Source organism: Rhinolophus sinicus, linkage group LG01, assembly GCF_036562045.2.
Source record: "Rhinolophus sinicus isolate RSC01 linkage group LG01, ASM3656204v1, whole genome shotgun sequence".
Classification (NCBI taxonomy): Eukaryota; Metazoa; Chordata; class Mammalia; order Chiroptera; family Rhinolophidae; genus Rhinolophus; species Rhinolophus sinicus.
In genome coordinates, this window is record NC_133751.1 from 145661117 (window position 1) to 145685420 (window position 24304).

The window sequence follows — 24304 nt, forward strand, 5'->3', positions numbered from 1 at the left end:
AGGCTCAAAAATATCAAGTGACTGAATTAATGTGGTCATAAGACTACTCAAGCAATGTTGTTTCTATCCTACCAAAACTGATTTTTTTAAAAAGGAGAAGGGGGGTGGGGGGTGGGAGATGCAGGTAAGGGGGATCAAATATATGGTGATGGAAGGAGAACTGACTCTGGGTGGTGAACACACATGGGATTTATAGATGATGTAATACAGAATTGTACACCTGAAATCTATGTAATTTTACTAACAATTGTCACCCCAATAAATTTAAAAAATAAATTAAAAAAAGAAAAAAAAAGGGGGGGAACAGAAACCATTCTCCCACTTTCCAGTTTCTAACAACTGTGAATAAAATATAATTATAAGACAGCAGGAAGACATTAATAGTTAATTAACAACTGAGATTTTTATCTGTTGTTATTGTTCTAATTACCCTTTAAAATAGTTGATATTTTTTAAACAGATTCTACCTGCCTATTTTTTGAGGAGACAGGTGGTCCAACAAAAGTCAAAGGCTTGTGCCTTGTATCAAGCATAAATAATCTGACCTTTCAGGTTGTCTGAGTTTTGCATTAAGTGCAAGCTTCTAAGTACCTCACCTGATATGTTCTCTCTGCTAGGTCTTTATAAAAATGATTACATAATAGTTCTCATCAAGGAATAATATGAATACTCACTGACTGTTTAAAACAGGCTATAAAAATTTCTTTCACTTAAAAGTAAAGGGTATCAAACAGAAGGATAATATAGATCTAGGCAATATAGTTAAGATATAGTAAATGACACTTTACTTTAAATGTTGCACAATGGAAAACAGTGAGAAAATTGAGAATTTGTTGATGATAATGGCTTCAAACATCTGCTAAGTGTTCTCATTTATTCCAGGTCGATTGGCAGTACTATAGCACTAACAGGAAACAAACAGCAAACTAAAAGAGCCTAAGATGTATCTCTAACATACAGCATATTCAGTCTTCCATTTTTTCATTTCCCTCCAATCCACTATATGGCCACATTTGGTATATAATTAAACTATATTTATGTCAACCATCCTCAACATAAACCCCGGTGCTGCCAATTAAAACATAAGTTGCCATTAGTGATTAGACTTCTGCTTTCATATTTTGTTTCTTTAAAAACTGCTGTTCAATGAGTCAATTATACTAGACTACTCCATGACAGGATAAATCTGGTTGTTAGCAGACAGTAGTCCAGCCTTATGTTTCTTTATTTTATACTTTCCCATTATACTGTACTTGAGTCATATGGAAAGAGATAGCAAATGAAGTTGAAGAAGGAGGTAATTACCCGTAATAAGGAGGTCTATTAGATTTTTCCCCACAAGGAAGATTGCACTTTCCCTGTGTCTCCTCCCACCCCTTTAATTATCTCCTTTCCCCCATTTTGCCAATTAGTCTCTAAAAGCCAAGACATCTGTTACCCACAAGACATCTGTTACCCACATGAAACCAAAGGATGTGCACATTCCTAATCAACCAGAAAATAAATTTTCATCCATATTTACATGCGATAGCAAGCATGCCCTGGTTCCAGAAATATAAAAATTATCGGACTACAAAAAAAAGAACCAAACTTATCAATTTGTATTTACATGCTATTTTTATTAAAAAGTCAAATATTTGCTTGAGAAATACTAATTATTTTGCATTAGATATGATTTTTCAATAAGTTGGTTATATATTTCCCAGGTTTCCTATATTTTGGGTCTATATCATAAAATATCAATGGACCAGTGTGTTACATAAATTTCTGACACATGTGCTTTCCTTTTATCCAGACATTAGTTGATTCAATTTCCCTAATTTTAGAGCAGGCTGTTAAACACAAAATTGTTTTTTAATTTCAGAAAACTCTTAAATTTGACCTACCGAATATGTAATCTTTTCATCATTTGTAGGGTTCTGGGTTAACAAAAGGAACAATTCAAACTCATCAGTGTGCTGAACATGAAAAGTACGGCAACAGGAAAGAAGCCAGGACACTAGTACTAGTGTACATGAGACAAAGCCAGACAGGTGCAAAGGAAATCAGCAAAGATCTGTTTTCCTTTTCTATTCCTTTTCAAACTTTGTTTTCTTGTCATGTAGTTATTGAAAAGCATTTTCCTTTCTTAACAGTAAGGAAAAACAGAATAGAGGGAGAAACCAGCATTATAAAATATGGGCAATATAAATGCAAACTTTTGGGCCAAATGAACTTTCAATAGAGATTCTCTAAATATAGGACACATTTCTTCTGCTGCCCTCGCATGTAATTCTTACTGAATTTGAGAAGTTATTTTCTTACGTTGGCACCTGAAGTAGTTCCTCATCAAACTGTTCCCTCAATCTTGAGGTATTTTATTGTCTTTTACTTAGGAGAAGAGTGATACTCAATGGATCCCACTTAATTAAAATAAAACAAAATCCACAGTCCTTATTATGACCTAATAGGCTAGCAGGTCTGCGTTCTTCCCACTTCTTGATCCTCATTTCTTATAACTGAACACCCAAGACACACTGGTCTCCTTTTAATACCTCTAAATAACAAGTTCTTTCCCACCTCACAGCCCTTAATGTGGTTGTTCCCTTTGCCCATCATGCTCTTCTTTTCTATTAGGTTGGTGCAAAAGTAATTGCGGTTCCTGCAATTTATAAATCACCATTACTTTTGCACCAACCTAATATCTAATTCCACAGGTCTCAGCTCGAATGTCACCACCACAGACACTGGATGGTGGAGGCTGACAATTCCAAAGTCTGATGTTTAGGCCAATAGGCTGGAGACCCAGGGAAGAGCTGATGTTGCAGCTCAGGTCTGAAGACAGTTGAGAGGCAGAATTCCCTCTTCTTCAAGGGATCTCAGTTTGTTTTCCTCTTAAGGCCTTCAACTGATTTGATGAGCCCCCCCACACACACACACACACCCTGCCATTATGGAGTATAATCTGCCTTACTCAAAGACTACCGATTTAAATGTTAATCTCATACTAAAAAAAAAGTTCACAGCAACATCCAGATTGGTGTTTGACCAAATATCTGGTTACTATGCCCAAGTCAACACATAAAATTAACCATTACAAGTATTTACTACATGTCAAACACTATGGTAAGAGTTAAGAAAGGGAGGTAGGGAGGAAAGCCAAAAGAGCATTCGCTAAAGGTTTTGTAGAATTAAAGGATTACGATAGTGTGACAAACCAAGTCAGGGATGTGCACATGGTGCATCGGGACGCAGAGGCTGAGCACTGGTTAATCCAGATGGGGCTGGGGGCAAGGGTAGGTAGGGAAGGCATCTTTGAGGTGAGTCTTGAGGAGCACAATTGTTCTTCACCATCCCCAGGCCCCTCCCCTCCCCCATTCATTGTACCAGCCCCACCTCACCCTCTCAGCAGGCCTCAAAGACTCTCCAGTCAGTCCCCACCAGCCTGGGAAAACCACAGCAGTTCTCACCCATCTCACAGTGGAGAAATACCTCCTTTGGTGAAGCTGAAATGTATGGGCACTAACCTGCTCCCAATTTGCAAATGGGTTCTTGTCACATCCATTCCCCAGATGGAATTCCATTCCATGTCCCAACAGGAATCTCCGTATCCAGGGCATTGCCCTGGCAGTGCCCCTCAACTTTGCGGCTGGCTGGGAAGTTTCAGCCACCTTCGCTGGAGTTGCAGATTGGGGCTGAGAGCCCTCCCCTTATGCAGGGCCCATGGGCTTCAACCTCTTTGTCTGATCAGGTTGTAGGCCCTCCCTGGGGTCCTTGGGACCCCCAGGCTTTGAGCCGCATATTGGCATGAGTGAATTCCAACCACCATCAGCTCCTGGCTGACTTCGCACCCTGACTGCCAGAAAGAGACTTACTCCTTGGACGCTTTCCAGTTGCACCCAGGTACCATCTAGCCACAACAGAGAGAGGACTTAGGCTATTTTTCACAAAATGACCTCAACTCTAGAGGAGTATTTCTCAAACATTTTTAAAACCCATGTTTCCTTAAAATAAATATTAAAATTTCACACCCTTAGTGTTCTCTTATTTGAGATTTTGAAATAAAATGTATAGCTTGTCTAGAAACAAATCAACCCAGTGGTGACTTGAATGTGCTTTTTCATTGGAAAAGAGGCACTCTGCTCTCCAATCCCTTTGAATATCGCAGCTCTAGCCTGGGGGAATGACTTTGAAAGCCACTGCCTGATAGATCAGAATTTATTAACAGAAATCTCTTGCTTGATCCGAAAGATTCCAACTGTCCTAATACAGCTAACGAAGTCTTTCCAAATTATAAGAAAAACTAAGCCCTTAATACTTATTACAATTTGCCTATGAATTTAGGTCCTATTGGTCATATAGCTGTTATGTTGATCTACACATGAAATCATACCTGATAGCAGTGGTTACCAGATCTGCGGATTTCACCCACCAGCTCAATTTCAAAAACAATTTTGGAACTCAACCAGAATGTTTGCTTTCTCTAGGAAGAACATTGGAGAAAAAATAAATAAATAAAAAGCACTTTTTATTACTACTGCTTAAAAAAAAAAGGTGGGGAGGTCATTATAATACCCAAGTAAGGAAGAGCATAAATCTCAGAAGTGAGGACTGATTTTTACCAAGATCAAGGTTATATTTTTAAAATTTCAAATGTAGAAAAACAATTGTGTTTTATAATGTTACATTGATTTTGTCTTTATATGACACAAATTGTTAATCTGGGGGCTGAGTGTGCATCAAAAAGTGGAACTTGAGTGTCCAACCTGTGCCTGTGCTTTGTTTTGTTCACAATCAATGGCCACAATCCACATAGGAATGCTCTTTAAAATGGAAAAGGCAATCTTCCATTGTGCTGTTTTTATTCAATATGGAATATTCTGGAAAACTGAAAAAAGCCAAATAATAATAGTCATCCACTCCAAGCTATCAAGAATGCTAACAGTGGCAGATCAGGTATCTGGCTGCCAAGGGACTTCCTTGCTTAGGGAATGGGCTGATGGGCCTTCTGGGCTCAACTCAATGAGTTCACACTAGGCAAATATTCACCTGCCAGAAATTCACTCTGTAATTCCTCCACCAGTACTGGGCCACAGAGCTTAACACTGTATTTGATCAACCTGCACATTTAGGTCTATTATTACAGGACTTCAAGGATGAGCTACAACTGTTAGATTACTATAGGCCTGAGTTCAATGTATTGCTTGTCAAACCTATGATTTACTTGATTAATTCTTGGTCAGGATCATACCATATTTTAATATTGTTTCCATGGGAAATTATAATCAATTATAACCAACTTCTGGAGGACACAATTTCCAGAAACATCTTGTAACGATAAGCAGAGATTGCTACCCTGTTGTGTGGAGAAATGAATCTGAGTCAAGAAAAGAAATGTGTAGTTCTGATCCAGTCTAGTGCATTTAAGGTCCACATTCAGAGACCTGGGGTTCTAATCCTAGTTCTATGACTGTGACCTTTGAGGCTTCTGTGTCCTCAATTGCTCTGCCCAAGAAAGAATTTAAAGGTGATCTTCAACTATTCTAAAGTTCTGTGACCCTAAAGAGATGAATGCACCAATAACCACCATGCAGGAACAGAAAGAGCAAGCTGAGGAATTGCATACCCAGAGAACAAAGAAGTTGCTGTCTAGAGTCAGAGTTCACAACGAAAACTGTTCAGGACAATATTGTATCAGTCTGATAAAGACTGAGTGAATAATCTGAGTTCATGCTTTGCAGGTCCGTAAAATCATAGAAGTCTAATTTTATATTTTTAATCACCATCAAGTAGAGAAGACAGAAACCAAGTGGGAGAGGATCACAAAGAATTTGGTAATAAAAGGAAAGCAGCAGCATGTGACATAATCTATTTCAGAAAGAAGGGGAAAAAATACAAAAAAAACTTAATGGAAAAACATAAGGTTTTAAAAGTTAAGGAAACCCTGACTTGTTTAAAGGAGGCAATAAAAAATAATCGGTAAAGGAAAAAGTAAATAATCAATAATTAATTGTTGAACAACCAGCTAAGAATATATGCAGATAGAAAGAGACAAAACTATCTCAAGTTTAGAATGAAAGTAGCAAAGAAAATTGTAAAGTTAAAATCCTCAAGAGTTCTCAGGGGCTCACTTGTCAGAAATTTCTATCACAATCCACAGCTATTCATTTATATGATAAGATATGGTAAGGAATAGATAATTATTAATCTAGAAATAAAAAAGGAAACTATACAAAGTAAGGAACTGATCTAACTAAAAATAGATTAGCAAGTGAAGAGTTGAAAGGCGAAAAGGAGGGCAAGTGATACAGGGAAAGTTTTTAAGGTTGATTCCAACTGGGCCTCTTTCCAACACTGACCCCAAGACTCAAAGGTTCAGTTTAGATACTCTGAAGAACTCATATTGTGCAAACATAAAAAAGGGCAGCAGCATCTGCTCCTCTGTTCAAAGAAGATGAGTGGGAGTGGGAGCTGAGAAGTAGGACAGAAAATGTTGAAATCCATATTATTAAATATATATATAATTCTCAGACTTCCAGGATTATCATAGCTGGTTTAGAAGGTGGGTTACATGGCTTTTCCTGGAATTATATTTCCCTTTTGTTTATCAAAACATTATTGAACAAAAAAATAACAGTGAAGAAATATAAAAAGAAATTGGAGGCCCTCAGAGAAGTCTGAAAAAATTCATATTAGCCAGAACAAAAGACAAGTCTAAGGTAGGTTATCCTGTCTGAGTTTTGCTACTTATCTTGTGATAAGCCAGTATAAGACAACACAGAACACAAACAATAGCAAAGAGACAAACAACAACCTTAGCTTTGTAGCTCTTTTCACTGAATTTAACATTGTTGGAATTCAGTGAGGTGTGATGCAAGGATTCTGTGCTTTGGATGACTCCACGTCTGTAGTTGAAACCCTGAGCTCTGCAAATCAGTCACATGGCCTGGAAAGTGACTCCACCTCCCTAAATGTGACTACACACTGGTGAAGAACAGATAATAATTCCCATTTCACAGAGTTTTTATGTGATTCAAAGATATTTTTTAAAAATCTTTTGACACACAGCAGACATTAAAAAAATTAAACCTTGGGGCTGGCCCAGTGGCTCAGGCAGTTGGAGTTCCATGCTCCTAACTCCAAACGCTGCCAGTTCGATTCCCACATGGGCCAGTGGGTTCTCAACCACAAGGTTGCCAGTTCAACTGCTCAAGTCCCGCAAGGGATGGTGGGCAGCGCCCCCTGCAACTAAGATTGAACAGGTACCTTGAGCTGAGCTGCCGCTGAGCTCCCAGATGGCTCAGTTGGTTGGAGCGCATCACAAGGGATGGTGAGCTGCACCCCCTGCAACTAGCAATGGCAACTGGACCTGGAGCTGAGCTGCAACCTCCACAACTAAGATTGAAAGGTCAACAACTTGACTTGGAAAAAAAAGGTCCTGGAGGTACACACTGTTCCCCAATGAAGTCCTGTTCCCCTTCCCCAATAAAATCTTTGAAAAAAATCAAAAAATTAAAAATTAAAACTTAAGCTTCTGTTATTATAAGTTATGAGTTGCTGAGAGCTCAACATTCAAGGCCTAACCCACACTTCTTAAAAATAATTTTCCGTGTTTCTGACAATCCTTTCTGGCTTTAATGAACTTTTTCTTTGGTAGTGACATTGCCACAGTAAGGTGATAAAAACAGCACCTCCAAAAACAAAATAGATATTTTTGTTAAAAAACAAAATTAGAAAACACAAATAAAACTTCAGCATCTGAGCTTGATCAGAGAGAAGGAATATCTAGAATATGAACTGTCACATTGGTTACTACATTAATTCTTTTCACTTCTCAATTATTTCTTGAGTTTGACAAATATATGTCAATAAAAAATGGACAAAGTAGATGAAGAAATACATCAATATGAAAAGACAAACATGTCAATAGAAAAGTGGACAAAGTAGATGAACAAAAAAGAAAACTAAAAAAGGATTTATCTCACTAATACTAAATGGAAAGTTAATACAATTTTCATTTGCCAAATTGGAAATTATTTTGTAAATTACAGCACCCAGAAATGGCAAGAAGGGAGCAATTAAATTTCTACTTTATACATAGTTGGTGGAGTATAAATTGGTATAAACTTTTGGGAGTACAACATGACATATTTGTCTCAAGGGTCTTAAAAATGCATGATCTTTGAGTTGTATTCCCACTTCTTATATATGAAACAATCAAAAAAACAAAATTTTACTTAAAATTCCCACTGCAGGGGTATTATTCACAAAAGTGAAAAATGGAAATAACCTAAAAGTCCCCAAATCAACACATTTAAATAAATTTTGATAATACGTATGATGGCATAATATTCTGTTTTTAATATTTAGTAAGAGTGGATATTGCTCATTATGAATATGAAATAAAAAGTAGAATCGTAAAACACACAGGATAGAATCTTAATTTACATAATATGCATAGAAATAAAAACTAGAAGAAGAAACATTAAAATATTAACAGTGGTTATCTCTGAGGTTACCAAACTAAAGATGATTTTTGTAATTTTCAATATTTCCCCCTAATTTCCGATAATGAACACATGAAAATAATCAGAAACTAACACTAACATTATTTTGTTAAATATTTCTTGCTCTTTCAATGTATTTAGTTAACAGGTTGTCATTGAGACTATCATAGAGATATCTTCAGTCAACTCTTCTGCATAGACCTTTACCATAACACTGATAGTGGAGTCTGGTGAACACCCACATGCTGGCTGCCATGTTGTCCCACAACTTACAGCAACTCTACTTTCAGGAACAAAAACTGGAATTCATAGTCTTAAAACAGGCTAGTATATTTGAACATAGGGCTGTCCCTGAAAATTCAGACACACGAGTTATCACATAATGACTCCCACTCTACACTGGAAACTTAGCTGATCTCTGGGACATAAACCAACAGACTAGCTTAGCCTGATGATCTTTCTGTAACTTTTCATCTCATCTTTTAATTTGTCTTGGAAGAGAGTCAAAACCAGCAGAGTGACTTTCCCTGACTATAGAAGACAATCAAGAAAACGCTGACTGCCCATTGTGTGCATTTCACTGTACTGAAGAAGGGGTACCTCTAATATGACTCAGCAAAATGAGGTTTGGTAATGCATTAGTGAGGCTGTGTATAGACTGCAGATGCAAGCACAATTCTCCATAAGCAAGCTTAATGCTATAGTAAACCAACTAAAAGAGCCCAAACAGCCCATAAGTGCTCCACTTGTAGGTGATAAATGACCTTTCAAGTTGAACCAAATGCTTTCACCTAAAAGAGCAGGTGAGTCATGTTGCATTTACAAAGGGCTTTATCTATGTATGGATAATGTTCCTCAGTTGTGATTTACTTTGCTAAGAGAAGAAATTACTACTCCATGTTAATGAACATAATATAGCCTACTTTATCCTATTTTGATTTAATGTCTATCTACTTTATGCCATTTCACAGGCTGGAGACAATACATACAAGCCACATTTTAACATACACAGAAATTCCTTACTTACATAGAAGTTATATAACAAAGGTAAATCAGTTATTTGTAAGGTTAAAATATTTTTATTTATTTAATCAACATTATAAATGCACACAGTAAAAAAAAATAGTATAGGAAGAATGAAAATGAAAAGCATCTGTCTAGTGATGAACATCTACCTAAGTCTCACTTCCCAGAAGCACCCACTTTTAACTATTTTTTTTATTGTTCTTTAAGACATTATGTTAGGACATTAACTCTAAAAATATACTGCTATTCTTGATTAACCAATTTGAAACATTATCTGCTGAATTCTTGATTTATAAAAGACTTCTTAGTTCACACACATGCCCTCCCACTTGGGGAGGAGTGTTAGGTTTATTGAGACGTAATTTACATATGGTAACATTCGTCCTTTTTAGGGAGACAATCTTACAATATTTGATAAGTGCAGGTCAATCACTCTTCCTCCCAAATTTCCTCATACACCTTTCTAGACAACCCCTACCTCTACCACAGCCCACCGCAAGCAATGTTTCCTGTTCCTACACATGTGCCTTCTCTAGCATGATAAGTGAGTGCAGCCTGTTGATTCTGGCTTCAGTCATTTGCCTGAAGACATCTGAGATTCATTCATATTGTTGTATACATCAATAGTTCATTGAACGAATGTACAACAGTTTATTGGTCCATTCACTAGTTAAAAGATTATTTTTCCTCCAGTTTTTGCTGATTAGGAATAAGCCAGTAATAAATATTAATAGACAAATTTTTATATAAGTTTTATATCACTTTGCTAAATATCCAGGAGTGAGATTACTGTTTTATAGAAAGTATAAGTTTAACTTTATATAAAATTACTCAAGTGTTTTCCAAAGTGGCTGTACCATTTTAAACGTCACCAGTAATGTATGAGAGTTCCAGTTACTCAGCATTCCTGCCATCACTTGGTATTGTCATCTTTGTTGTCTTGGGTTTTTTTCTTCTTCTTTTTTTTAGCCAAATAGGTATTCAGTGGCATGTAATTGTGGTTTTAATAAGCATTTCCTCAATGACTAATAATACTGAGCATTTCTGTTGTGATTTTTTTCATTCAAATACCTTCTTTACTTCTGTTCAAAACTTCTGCTCACTTCTTATTGGGTTCTTTGTTTCCTTATAATTGAGTTCTGAGACTTCATTATATGTTCTGATTCAAATGTTTTTTCAAGTTTGTGTCCTGCATATATTATCTCCCAGCAAAAAGTATGCCCTGTCTTTTCATCTGCTTAACAGCATCTTTCAAGTAATTAGAAGATTTTAATTTTGATGAATTCCAATTCATAAATATTTTCTTTTATGGATTGTCTTTTGGTGCTGTCATCTAAGAAATGGCTAACCCAAGATGAAAAGAATTTTCTTTTAAGTTTTTTAATAATTTTTTTATTCTTCAGTTACAGTTGGCATGCAATATTATATTAGTTTTGGGTGTACAACATAGTGATTAGACATTTATATAATTTACAAAGTGATTGCCCCGATAAATCTAGTATCCATCTAACACCAAACATGATTATTACAATATTATTGACTATCTTCCTTATGCTGTACTTTATATCCCCATGACTATTTTGTAACTACCAATTGCTACTTCTTAATGCCTTCTCCTTTTTTCACCCATGCCTTATCTGGCCACCATCAAAATGTTCTCTGTATCTAAGAATTTATTTCTGCTATGTTTGTTCATTTGTTTTGTAGATTCTTCATATAAGTGAAATCATATGGTATGTCTTTATCTGTCTGACTTATTTCACTTGGCATAATACCCTCTAGGTCCATCTATTTTGTTGCAGATGGCAAGATTCCTTTTTATGGCTGAGTAATATTCCATTGTATATGAACCACCTCTTCTTTATCCATTCATATATTGATGGACACTTAGGTTGCTTCTGTATCTGAGCTATTGTAAATAATGCTGCAATGAACATATGGATACATGTGTCTTTTCAACTTAGTGTTTTGGGTTTCTTCAGATAAATACCAGGAAATGGAATCACTGGATCCTTCTTTGTCTCTTGTTATAGCCTTTGTTTTAAAGTCTACTTTGTCTGGTATAAGTATTGCTATCCAAGACGTTTTTTAATGTTTCCATTTTCATAAAATATCTTTTTCCATCCCTTCACTTTCAGTCTTTTGATGTGAAATGTGTCTCTTGTAGGCAGCATATGTAAAGAGTTTGTTTTCTTATCCATTCAGCCACCTAATGTCTTTTCATTGGAGCATTTAACCCATTTACATTGAAAGTAATTCTTGATAGATATGTAGTTGTTGCCATTTTATTATTCATATTTTGATCCTTTTTTCTTCTTCTTAAAATGTCCCTTAAACATTTCTTGTAAAACTGATTTGGTGGTGATGAACAACTCCTTTAGCTTTTTTTCTTTTAGGGGAAGCTCTTTATCTGTCCTTTAATTCTACGTCATAGCTTTGCTGGGTACAGTAATCTTTGTTGAAGGTTCTTGCTTTTCATCACTTTGAATATTTTGTGCCAATCACTTCTGGCCTGCAAAGTTTCTGTTGCCAAATCAGCTGAGAGTCTTATGGGAGCTCCCTTGTAGGTAACTAACTTCTTTTTCCTTGTTGCTTTTAGTATCATTCTGTCTTTAACCTTTGCCATTTTAATTGTGATGTATTTGGTGTGGGCCTCTTTGGGTTCATCTTGTATAGAACTCTCTGAGCTTTCAGGGCTTCTATGTCTATTTCTTTCACCAGGTTAGGAAAACTTTCAGTCACTATTCCTTCAAATGGGTTTGCCATTACTTGCTCTCTCTCTTCTCCTTCTGGTAACCCTATGATGGGAATGTTTGTACACATTATATTGTGCCAGAGGTCCCTTAAACTAACCACATTTTTTCGATTGTTTTCTTTTTGCTGTTCTGATCAGATGTTTTCTGCTACCTTGTCTTCTTTATCACTGATTCAATTCTCTGCTTCATCTAATCTATTGTTGATTCCCTCTAATGTATTCTTCATTTCAGTTACATATTCTTTATGTTTTCTATCTCCATTTTTTATGTTTCCTATCTCTTTGTTGAAGTTCTCACTGAGATCATTGAGCACCTTTATAACCAGTGTTTTGAACTCTGCATCTGGTAGATTGGTTGCCTTCATTTTGTTTAGTTCTTTTCCTGGAGCTTTGTTCTGTTCTTTCATTTGGGACTTGTTTGTGTCCTTATTCTGGTTGCTTCCCTGTGTTTTGTTTTATGTACTAGGTAGAGCTGGTATGTCTCTCTATCTTAGTAGAATAGTTATGTAGTAGGTGTCCTTGGAGGGCCCAGTGACACAGTTTCCCTGGTCACCTGCACTGGGCACTCCAGATGTGTCCTTTACATGGGTTGTGTGTGCCCTCCTATTATAGTTGAGCCTAGATTGCTCTTGACACATTGTTGGATGTGAACAACCCTCAGGCTGATTGGTTGTAAGGACTGGCTGTGACTACAGTGGAAAACTTGTTGTGCAGGGACTGACCCTACAGAACAGGATTCACTTTAGCAGGACTCTGGTGCTTGTGGAATTATACCCTTTGGGTGTGCCATTTGTGGAGGTGGCTGAGTGGTGGTCTGGTACGATCTGAAGCTAGGCACGGGATGTGTTGGTTCTTGGGCCTCTTGGGAGGGTCTGTACTGCAGGCCAAGGTCATCCGCTGCCTGTGCCCTGCCCAGGGCCACTTGGTATGAGCTACAAAGTAATCTGCAGATGGTTGCTACTTGTACTGGACTTAGACGTCTCTGCAAGAGGCTAACCTGCAAACTGAGGCCAGTTTCTGCTAGTTCTGGGCTTCGGGCTACTTATCAAGAGGTATGGGGCAAGCCAAAGCCAGGTGCTGCTTGTTTGGGGTTTGTGAACCTCTGAGAGATTTTAGGAAAGTCTGCAGCATGAGCCAAGATAGGACATTTGTATGGAAAAACCACTGGAAGCTGCTTGGGTTGGTCCATAAGTTGGGTGGTACAGAATCTCAAGTAAACACCAAGGCAGGCAAGTGGCATTGGCCAGTTTGATGGAGACTCAGATATGTCACATACCTGCTTGTGCAGCTTGAGTGAGGCAAGGGCTCAACAAAAGAAAAATGACTTCTGTCTGGGGGACAGTTGGCCCTCCAGCCCTCAGCTTGAAGCCAGACAATTCAGTTCATCCTGTATGTCCCTGGCAGCTTTTGAGCTGCTGCCCCAGCACTGAAGCTCATAGTGAGTGAGTCCATCAGCAAGTAACTCAATGCATGGGCCCTTTTAGAAAATGCCTGGGACTCCAACAGTACTCACTCTCACTCAACTACAATCTCCACTATTTTTCACAGCCAGAAATTATGGAAACTTCTCTTCCCAGCACTGGAACCTGGGCTGAGGAGCCTAGGGTGGGGCCAGAACCCTCCACTCCTCAGGAGGAACCTCCACAATTGAGATATCCCTCCCAATTTTTAACCGCCACACGGAGGTGTGGGACCAACCCGTTCTGCACCTCTGCCCCTCCTATCAGTCTTGATGTGACTTCTTCTGTATATCCTTAGTTTTAGGACTTCTGTTCAGCTAGACTTCAGGCAATTCTTAATGATGGTTGCTCTGTAATGTAGTTGTAATTTTGATATAGTCATGGGGGTGGCAAGCACGGCATTTACCTACTTCTTTATTTTTACCAGAGCCTCTTGAATGGTTTTTATTAGAAGTTTTTATAGTTTTAGATCTTATTTTTACATCTATGATCCATTCTAAGTTAACAATTATAGACATGAAAGGCATGTTTGTAGGTTCTTTTTGTTTATTTTCCTATTCCAGCATCATCTGTTGAAAACACTATCCTTTCTCTATTGAATTGCCTTTACACCTTTGTTAATAAATGGACCAATCCATCATATATGTCTATTATTATATATGAGTCTATTTCTGGTGTCTCTATTCTATACCATTAATCAATGTACCTCCATTTTTGCTAATAAAACACTGTCTTCATTACTATATATTTATAACTCTTGAAAAGCACTGTGAAATTCCAACTTTGTTCTTTTTCAAAATTGATTATATTATTCTAGTTTATTTGCCTCCCCATATAAATTTTAAAACAGCTTGGTGAATTCTGGAAAATTCCTGCTGTAATTGACTGGGATTACAATGAATCTATAGACCAATTTGGAGGTAACTGACATATTAACAACATCAAGACTGATTCTGTAAAAATAGCATATCATTCCATTTACTTAGATCTTCTTTAAATTTTTTAAACTCTGTTTTATAGGTTTTAACATATAGATTTTCCATGTATTTAATTAGACTTTTACCTCAGTGTTTTGTGGATTTTTAAGTGCTACTGCAAATGGCCCCTTTTTTCCCAATTTCTAATTTTTCATTTTTACTATATAAAAATACAATTGATTTTTAAAATATTAATCATGTATTCTGCAACCTTGAACTTGAACTAGAATATATTAGTTTGAATATCTTTTTTTGAGATTCTTTAGTATTTTCTATATATATAAAATCAAACCATCTGTGAATAAAGAAGTTGTGTTTGTCCCTGTCCAATCCATATGCCTTTTACACATTTTTCTTATGTTAATGCTTTTACACATATTTCTAATGTTCTTATGTTAATCGAGTAGGACTTTCAATGCAGTATTGATTAGAAATGGTAAGCGCAGACATCCTTGCCTTGTTCCCACTCTCAGTGAGATGCTCCAGTCTTTCACAGGTAAGTATGATGTTAGCCTCAAGTTTTCTGAAGAGTCTCTTTGTCATGTTAAGGAAGTTCACTTCTATTCCTAATTTGGTGAGAATTTTTATCATAGATGTTTAGTGTTGGGATTTGGTTTTTATGTCTCTATTGATATTGTCATATGGTTTTTCTTCTTTAGTCTACTGAAATGGTGAATTGTAATATTAGATTATAATTGTAATTAGATTCAATATTGAATGTTGAACCAGCCCTGCATTCCCCAACCCCACTTGATCATGACGTTATTATATTTTGGGGTTCAATTTGATAAATTTTGCTGAGGATTTTTGCATTTATTTGAAATATACTGGTCTATATTTTCTTTCATTGAGGTGTCTTTACCTAGTTTTAGTCTCAGTGCAATGCTGATCTTATAAAAAGTGAGCTGAAGTGTTCCCTTCACTTCTACATACTGAAAGAGTTTGTTTAGAGTATATACAATTTCTCCCTAAAATTTGGGGTTGGAGTCTTGATAGAAGTTTTCAAGCTTTACGTTATGAAATGAATTTCATAATGAATTCATAAGTCTTGATTTAGATATCTGTGAATGAGAGAGAGAGAGAGAGAGAGAGAGAGAGAGAGAGAAGAAAGACTGTTCGGGTTAGCTATTAATTCTTGAGTGTTCTTTGGTAGTTTGTACTTTTCAATTAATTTGTTCATTTTACCTAAATTTCCTAATTATAGGCAGAAAGATGTTTGAAATATTCCCTTATTTTTATTTTCATGTATGTAGGGTGTGTAGTGATGCCCACTCTTTCACTTCTGACAGTGGTAATTTGTATATTCCCTCTTTTCCTTGTGAATCTAGCTAGTGGTGGATCAATTTTATTGATTTTTAAAAAAACAAAATTGTTTTTGTTGCCTTGATTTTCTTTAATGTTTTTCTGTTTTCAACCTCATTGTTCACTCTTCTGACCTTTATTATTTCCTTTCCTCTGTTTGCTTTGAGTTTATTTGCTGCTCCTATAAATTTCACTCTAAGACTACTTTAGGTGTATACCACAATTTTTGATATGTTGTGTTTTCATTTCCTTCAATTAAAAATATTATCTAATTCTTCTTTTGACTTTGATCCATGAGTATTTAGAACTTTGTTGCTTAATTTCCAAATATTTGGGGATTTCCCAGATAAGCTACTATTGTTGACTTCTAGTTTACTTCCATATGTTGAGAGAAAATACTCTGTATATTTTATATTCTTTTAAATTTATTAGGTTTGTTCTATGGCCCACAATATAGTCTCTCTTTATTAACATTCTATGTGCACTGTAAAATAATATATATCCTGTTGGTGGTTGGAATGTTATATTAAGTGCCAACTAATCAAGTTGGTTAAAAATATTTTTCAGATCTTATATATCCTTACTAATTTTTTATCTACTTATTCTATCAGTTATGAGAGAGGAGTATTGAAGACTCAAACTGTAATTATGGATATGTCTGTCCCTACTTTCAGTTCTATCAATTGCATTTTCATACACTTTTAAGATCTGTGGTTGGGTGAAAAGACATTTAAGATTATTGTATCTTCTTGGTTAAGTGATTTGCTTGATCTGTGTTTGGTGCCTTTGCCATTTTATAATCATGTTTTTGTATTAGTTGAATATTTTTATTTCATTTTATGTACATTACTGTTTTTTTATTTATGCTTAATATTTAATATATATTTTAATATTTAGGGATTGTCCTTGGTTGTACTATATATCTTTAATTAATCACATTATAACTTCAAATAATACTATAATCCTTCACATATAAGAAACGTAACAACTGTATACTCCTAATTCCTCCTTCCCATTCTTTGTGCTAAGGCTGTGATACATTGTATCTATACATATGCTACAAACTCGTAAAGCATTGCTACTATTTTTGCTTTAGAGAATCAATGATCTTTCAGAATGATTAAAGTTAAGGAAAAATATATTTTATATTTATCTTCATTTTAGCTATTTCCAAATATCTATTTCTCAGTGTGGATCCAAATCTCTGAATCTGTATTCATTCTGTCTGAAAAAGTTCCTTTAATATTTCTTGCAGTGCACACATAGGGGTATTGCATTCTCTGTTTTTATTCATCTAAAAATGTCTTTTTTTCTCTTTCATTTTAATAGATAACTTTACTTGGTATGGAATACTGACTTGATAGTTTTATACCTGCTGTACTATAAAGTTGACATTTCATTGTTTTCTGATTTGCATAGTTTCTGATGAGAAGTCTACTGTAATTCTTAACTTTGTTCCTATGTCTGCAATACAGCTATTTTATTTGGGCTGCCTTCAAGAACTAGTCTTTACCTTTGAATCTCATCAATTTGTAGATGATACATCTATGCTGTGGGGGTTGGGAGGAGAGGTATATATCATGCTTCTCTGAGCCTCTGTGATTGATGACTTCATGTCTTTCATTATACTTGGAAACTTATTAATCAATATCTGTTCAAATATTTTCTCTATCCCTTTCTATCTCTTTTCAGATCTAGAATTCCATTTACACGTTATACCACTTGATATTGTCTCATACTTCTTGCGTGCTCTGTTTTGGTTCTTTTCATTCTTCCCTCTTTACCTCCTAACACCACCCACTTTAGTGTAATGACTTTATAATAGTATAATTATGCAATTATAATGTAATTTGTATCGCTCCATCCTCAAGTTGAAAACAACACAGCCTCATTTATGGATGAGCTGAAGCAGTTACCAAGAAAGAAATTTAGAGCTTTAAATGCTTCTATTAGCGAAGAAGAAAGGTCTTAAATGAATCATTTGAAAAAGGGTCAGCAAATTACAGCCCACTGGCTGGCCTGTTTGTAAAAAAAAATAATAAAGTTTTATTGAAACATAGCAACACCTATTTATGTATTATCTATGACTGCTTTTACATTACAATGGCAGAATTAAGTAGTTGCAATAGAGACTGTATGGCCCAAAGCCTAAAATATGTACTATCTGACCCTTAAGAAAAAGTTTGCCAACTCTTAATCTAAGGTATCAACTTAAGAATATAGAATTAAAATAGATAAATTAATTAAATTCAAAGTAAGTAGAAGAACAAAATAATGAAGATAAGAGCAGGGAACAACTGGACAAAAAAGAACAAAGAAAATCAACAAAGCCAAAAGTTATTTATTTGAAAGAAATCAATAAAACTGATAAACCTTCAACTAAATAAATCAAGGTAAACATAGAAAATTCAAATTCGCAATGTCTGGAATATAAGAGGGGACAGCATCACAAATACTATGGACATTAAAAAGATAAGAAATATTATGAAAAACTTTATGATGGCAGTAACCAAAGCAGAGTTCAGAAAAAGCAATCCTAAAAAAGCTACTTCATCTTGATTTGGCACAATAAGTCTCAATACTTTTAAAGGGGTCTGGTTGTTTTAACAAAATCAACTTTCTTCTCCATGCAAAAAAGCAATGCCTTTTAATGTAATGTAACTAATATATCACAGCTAGAGAACAGCTATAAGAAAGAAAACAAAAAAAAAATAATAATAATAAAAAAGGAAGAGAGGTACACTCAAGTATGCATTTTATTATTCTGTAAAGAATCTTCACATAATTGTCCTATATTCAGTGCCTCAGATTTACAGTGTATTGTCTCTTTCCTGGAAATACACACTACAGATGTAAGTGGAGGTTGAGTGAGAATGCTGTCACAGTATGGTTATTAGAGCAGGCAAATGTTCACAGAATAGATCTTTACTCTTGCACAGTAATAACAGGGATGGAGAAAAGAGAAAAAAAAAAAAAACACTTCTAGGGGAGCAGGCCAGGAAAGTGTCATCAGATAAAATTTGAGATGTGATGAGTTAATACTCTTTAATATACTTCAGCTCTGTTTTAAAACAATCTGGTTCCTTAAAGCTGTGTTAATCTGGATTACCACTCTCTGACTCTCTGAGTCAACATCTCTTGGGTTAGCATCCATTTATGAAACTAAACATTTCGCATTAAAATGATCCCTGTTCAATCCTGATGGATTAGGGTGTTTTCTAATCCTGTTTTTGACCAGAGTATTTATTTCAGTCAATCATGGCTTTGAACAAAAATTTCTAAGAAACTTAATCAACATACAGAAATGTGGCATCTATCCCTGTCATTTTACCGTGTCATGAAATAAGGATGCTAAAATAGATCAGAAGAAAATGTATGTGTTTCACTTTCAAAATTAGAGCAACCTAATCATTTTCTTGATGTGAAAAGTTTAATAAAAAAGTAGACTGATCTAATTTGGGATGCTTAAGTCACTGGCAAATTTAAATTGTTTCAAAAAAAAATAATAAGCCAAGCTCTTGAGTCATTCTGAATGATTCACCCATGAATTCTTGAGGGGATTAATTTAAAACAGTTCCAATGAAACAGTATCTTCACATACCTACTCTAAAAAAAAAACAGAAGAGCACAACAGAAAAGGAGAGTTATTCTAGAGGAGAAAAAGGGAAGAATCGGGACAGAACACAACTTTGTTAGCCTGGTTTGCCAATCAGAGCAGATGAATTTAAGAGCCACCTGATAAGGCAAGAGAGCATCCCCTGAGCAATAGCCAAGTGTTGGCTTCTATGGAAATAAAGTCTTTCTTGTCCGTTTCACACTCCTACTCACCTTCTCCCTCCCTTTTACTTTTTGCTGGATCCCTACGTGAGAGGCTTGGTGATTTGAATTGTTCAGATTCCAGGTTAACCAAGAGGCCCGCATGCTTTAGGGATCCAGCATTCAGAGATGCATATGGGCATGGCTGCAGAGCTAGAACAGAAGTTCTAAGAGACAAGGACTAGAAAATCGGTCTATGATGCTCTTTCTAATGCAAGAGCTGGGAATACCTGTATCAGAAGCTGGTCATCTCACCACAATATTTCTTTAATGTGGGGTTGCCAGATAAAAGTACACAGTATGTGCAGTTAAAGTGGAATTAAACAGCAATTAATTTTTAATATATGTATGTCCCTTGTCATGTTTAAAACATACTTACACTCAAAAATTGTTTGTTGTTTACCTGAAATTCAATTTAATTGGGTGCTCTATGATTGCTAAATCAAAATGATCTGTAAAGTGCTCTTGGTTCTAGATTTTTTTCTTCAGGCCAGTCTTATCCTCTAAACTCCAGACTCATAAAACCAACTGCTTACTTAACATCTCCACTTTAGTGTCTAATAGGCATTTTAAACTCAGCATATTCCAAACTGGGCTCCAGCTGACATTGTCCCCTTCTGCTCCCCAGACCTGCTCCTGCTGTCGTTGGGCTCACCCCACTTAAGGATCTATTCTTCCTATGCTTGGGTCAACAATTTGGTTCATCCTCTGCTCCTCTCTTTCTCACATCTTAAATCTTTTATTTTCATATCATTATAGTGAATCAGAGGAACTCTCTTATTCTATACTTTGTAAGTTTGAGGCTAGAAAACGGGCTGAGGCAGTAAAGTCAATGAAAAAATATGCCCTCAAGGACTTCTGCACAGAGTTTCTCCTGGGCTGGAGAAATTGCTTCCTTGGAACCAGGGAGCTGCTTGCCACATTTGTGTCAATCAACCAATAAATGATTGTGCTTAAAGAAGGGCAAAGGTGATACCTTTTGCCTTTGTAAAATCAGTCAGCCCAAGGCTTTCACTTTCACTTCCAGAACAGCTTAAAATGTATAGTGGGAAGTGCTAACTGTTGTTAGGAGAAGAAGAAAAAACAATCTCACTATCTGAAACCCTCATGTCCACCCTGGTTATCAAATGAAACTGTAATCTTTCCTCTTTTAGAGTAATAACATCTAGCTTTCCAGACTTAGTAATTCTTTCCCAACCAGAAGACAAGGAGTTTCATAAACATAGTAGAGTAACTCTACATAATATTCAAATCACAGCTTCATATTTCAGATATTTTCTGCCAATTCTTCATTTAGTACACATGATAACTGTGGTGAGGTCATGTCAGATCTTTCTTATCAAACATCAATGAACCCAGAGACTAGATCATTAGAGCAACTCAGAGCAGCCTAATATTTTAGCTAGTCCAGACCAAAAAATATTTTCTCCAAGTTTCTGCCAGTGGTTATCCGCTGAGATTTTCATCAAGGAGCAATTGTTTCTATTCTGCTGCCGTGTTTCTCCGAAAATAAGACCTAACCAGATCATCAACTTTAATGCGTCTTTTGGAGCAAAACTTAATTTAAGACCCAGTCTTATATATTATATTATATTATATTATATTATATTATATTATATTATATTATATTATATTATATTATATTATATTATATTATATTATGGACCCAGCCTTATATTATAGCAAAATAAGACCAGGTCTTATATTAATTTTTGTTCCAAAAGACGGATTAGAGCTGATTGTCCAGCTAGGTCTTATTTTCGGGGAAACACAGTGTTAACGCATGACACATCTAAGGTGATAGAGATGCTGGAAAAAAACAGCCCAAGCAAAAAGCCTTTATTTTGGCTTATCAATGTCTTCCAATATTTAAAGTCCTAGGCCTGGTCCTCAGCAGAGCCAAATTGGAAGGTGGTGTTTTCTGTCATGCAGTTTTGATATGTCATCATGTCAAAAGAAACTTCCCATATAACACATTGATAATGGTGTGTACATTTTCAAAAATGGCATATGATTAATATTGTAATTTGTAAAAGTGACCAGGTCAAAAATAACGTAGGTAATCACATGAGGAAAACAATTTAAAAGATGAAATAAATAAATAAACAAATAAACTACCTTGCATCCCTCTACCAAATAATCAAAGATTTGTACAAATATTTAGAATCAAAAATGTGCAGAGCAATAGACATTTTTTCTGTGGGATACAAAGAGTAGTAAAGTTTCTTAAAGATTCTTTTGCATTTCACATACAAAAGTTCATTGTAAATGTTTGATTTTGATAAGTACTTCCCTACTATAGTGAAACATTATCTCCACATCAGGCAATTTTCTTAGCCTTCAATTTTTGAAGAAACAATCAAATTTGAACGGAAAATCTTTTTTTTTGCATATTTCAACGTTAAAAGTTCCCATGCCTTTTTAAGAACATAGTATAGTAGGGCATGTTTTGCTATGTTGCTATGCCCAGGGTCTCTGAAATTTTCTAAAAGATTCTGTCATATAACAATACTTTTCAAGCTAGATAAAAGCTAATTGAGTCTATTTTTTTAAATGTCTGCAGTAAGTTACTAATTCCCCAAAATAAATAGAGCTGTAAGGACAGCCCACAGAGGCAATTTCACAGGTGCCCAGTCAATATATCTAGAAGACTTTTTTTTTGTAAATTTTATTATTCAAGGGCATTTGAGTATTCCAAATCAGCAGAGTTTCCACCCATTTCTTAGAACGACTCACATAGTCAGTTTCCTTCCCATTGATGCAGTTATAACTCTGAATGTAAATATTTCACTTTATCTCATCATCTTCCTCACAGTCTCTGGGTAACTGCTTTCCTAATTAATCCCTTCCAATAATCAAAATTTCAGTTATATGTTTTTAGTGATTCACCCAGGCCATCTGAAACACTGAAATCTGTAAATGACAGCAATCATACTACTCAAAACATTCCCCTGCACAGTCACTAAGAGGAAATCTACCCGCAGTGGAGTGTAGCTATTAATGTCAAACAGATTGTCATCTGGGAAAACAAAAATGCATCAAAATCAGCTTCGGACAAAGCACAGCTCTACGGAAAAACACCAACTTTTTATTTGCAAGTGTTTTAAATGTCTGATTGATATGTTTTTTAAATGAGTTAGCAAGGAACCTGCTCCTGGTCTCCATAACCCAGGACAATGTACTAATGAAAAATAGTTTTATAGTCAAAGTGTTTTTCGTTAGAGCATACTATGATTTTACCAAAGATGCATTTGCCCCAGTTTCTAGTAAACATTATAAAGAAACGTTTAGTTTCTAGCTTGGGCAAGGGTTCTATTTAGCCTATCAAGGAACAGACCTGTTATAAACGCTGGGACTCTTGCCAGATTTTTTTTCCCCCTGCAACTCAGTAAAGATCATACCTCGAAAGCAATGTGCGTTGCAAACCACGCAGATTTAAGCTCCCACTCCCGCCTACAAAGCTTGGCACCAGCGGCTTTGGAGGTATCCTTCGCCTCCTCAAACTCAGACTGAATCGCCACCTCCCCTCCCCACCTTCCCACCATCACCATGCCATCCTCCTTGCTCAGCTCTCCAGAGCTCAGCACAGAGCGTCCTGAAGCCATCGCGGAGTGAACTCATGGTGCCACCGAGCTCCCATACTTAAGCACAACCACAAACACACTCTCCCTCCACTGCAAACTGACCCAAATTTGTCCCCCACCTCACAACTCCTACAACTCACACTCCTATGTTCCTGTCTCTTTTCGCTCCTCCTGGTGGCTTCGACACACCGGTCTATCCCTACAGCTGCCAGACATCAGGTGCCCACGCTGCGCCCCATTCCACGCCCCTCAGTCCAACTGGCGCTTCCCACTCCGCACTGTGGAAGGTCAATTTGCTCTGAGCAACTTCTTCCTCCACCCGTGTGCCTCCCCACCCCCGCAGACCGCTCCCGACTCCCACTCTCCTGGGAGCGTGGGAAGGGGCACCCGACGTACCTGCTGAGAGAGCCGCGGCTGCGGCGAGCAGCAGGAGAACCTGGCAGAGTGCTCGGGTCATGGCCACCAAGCGGCCGCGCTGGCGCTGCGAGGCCCCAGAGCCGAGCTAGGCTCCGGGACAGCGCCAGCTGCTTTGAAGTTCCCGGGGCGCTGGAGGGAAGCGCAGCCCCACAGCCTTTTGAAGTGTGCGGTTGGCTCTAATCCGAGCGGACGCCCCCTCTTCTGCCTCCCACATCCCACGCCCCTCGCGGCTGGCAGTGCGCGGCACTCCTGCCACTGGCCCCAGCAGCCGGGCTGGGAGGGGGGCGGAGGGGTGACAGAGCCCGCCCCTGCAGCGCCTCCGCCCCCTGCGCCCTCTCTCAGATGCCTGGTGCTTGGAGCTGCCCGACAGGGGGGAAAGGCTGCCCAATGACGAGGCAGTGAGATCTCCCAGAGCTGGGAGGAAGGAAGAGGGTGGGTGGCGTGGAGCCCACAAAACTGGAGGTGGGAGTCGGGACGGGAG

The 24304-nt window shown here is 36.9% G+C and overlaps 1 protein-coding gene across 2 annotated transcripts in view; it reads right to left on the minus strand.

Annotated features, from left to right (window-relative positions):
* The window catches only part of ACVR1C (activin A receptor type 1C), a 73836-nt gene extending 49830 nt beyond the window's left edge, over window positions 1-24006 (minus strand). Inside the window, exons 1-2 of one of the 2 annotated variants that reach the window (XM_074336648.1) lie at window positions 23803-23940; window positions 4373-4462 (exon numbers count right to left, since the gene is read on the minus strand). Coding sequence is in view for 1 of the 2 variants with exons in the window: in XM_019727183.2 (XP_019582742.2) it covers window positions 23803-23863 (61 nt within the window). In the remaining variant the exon portion in view is untranslated. Of the gene's footprint in view, window positions 1-4372; window positions 4463-23802 lie in introns of both variants that reach the window. The other variant, XM_019727183.2, reaches the window with a different exon arrangement.
* Window positions 24007-24304: the final 298 nt, after the last annotated feature.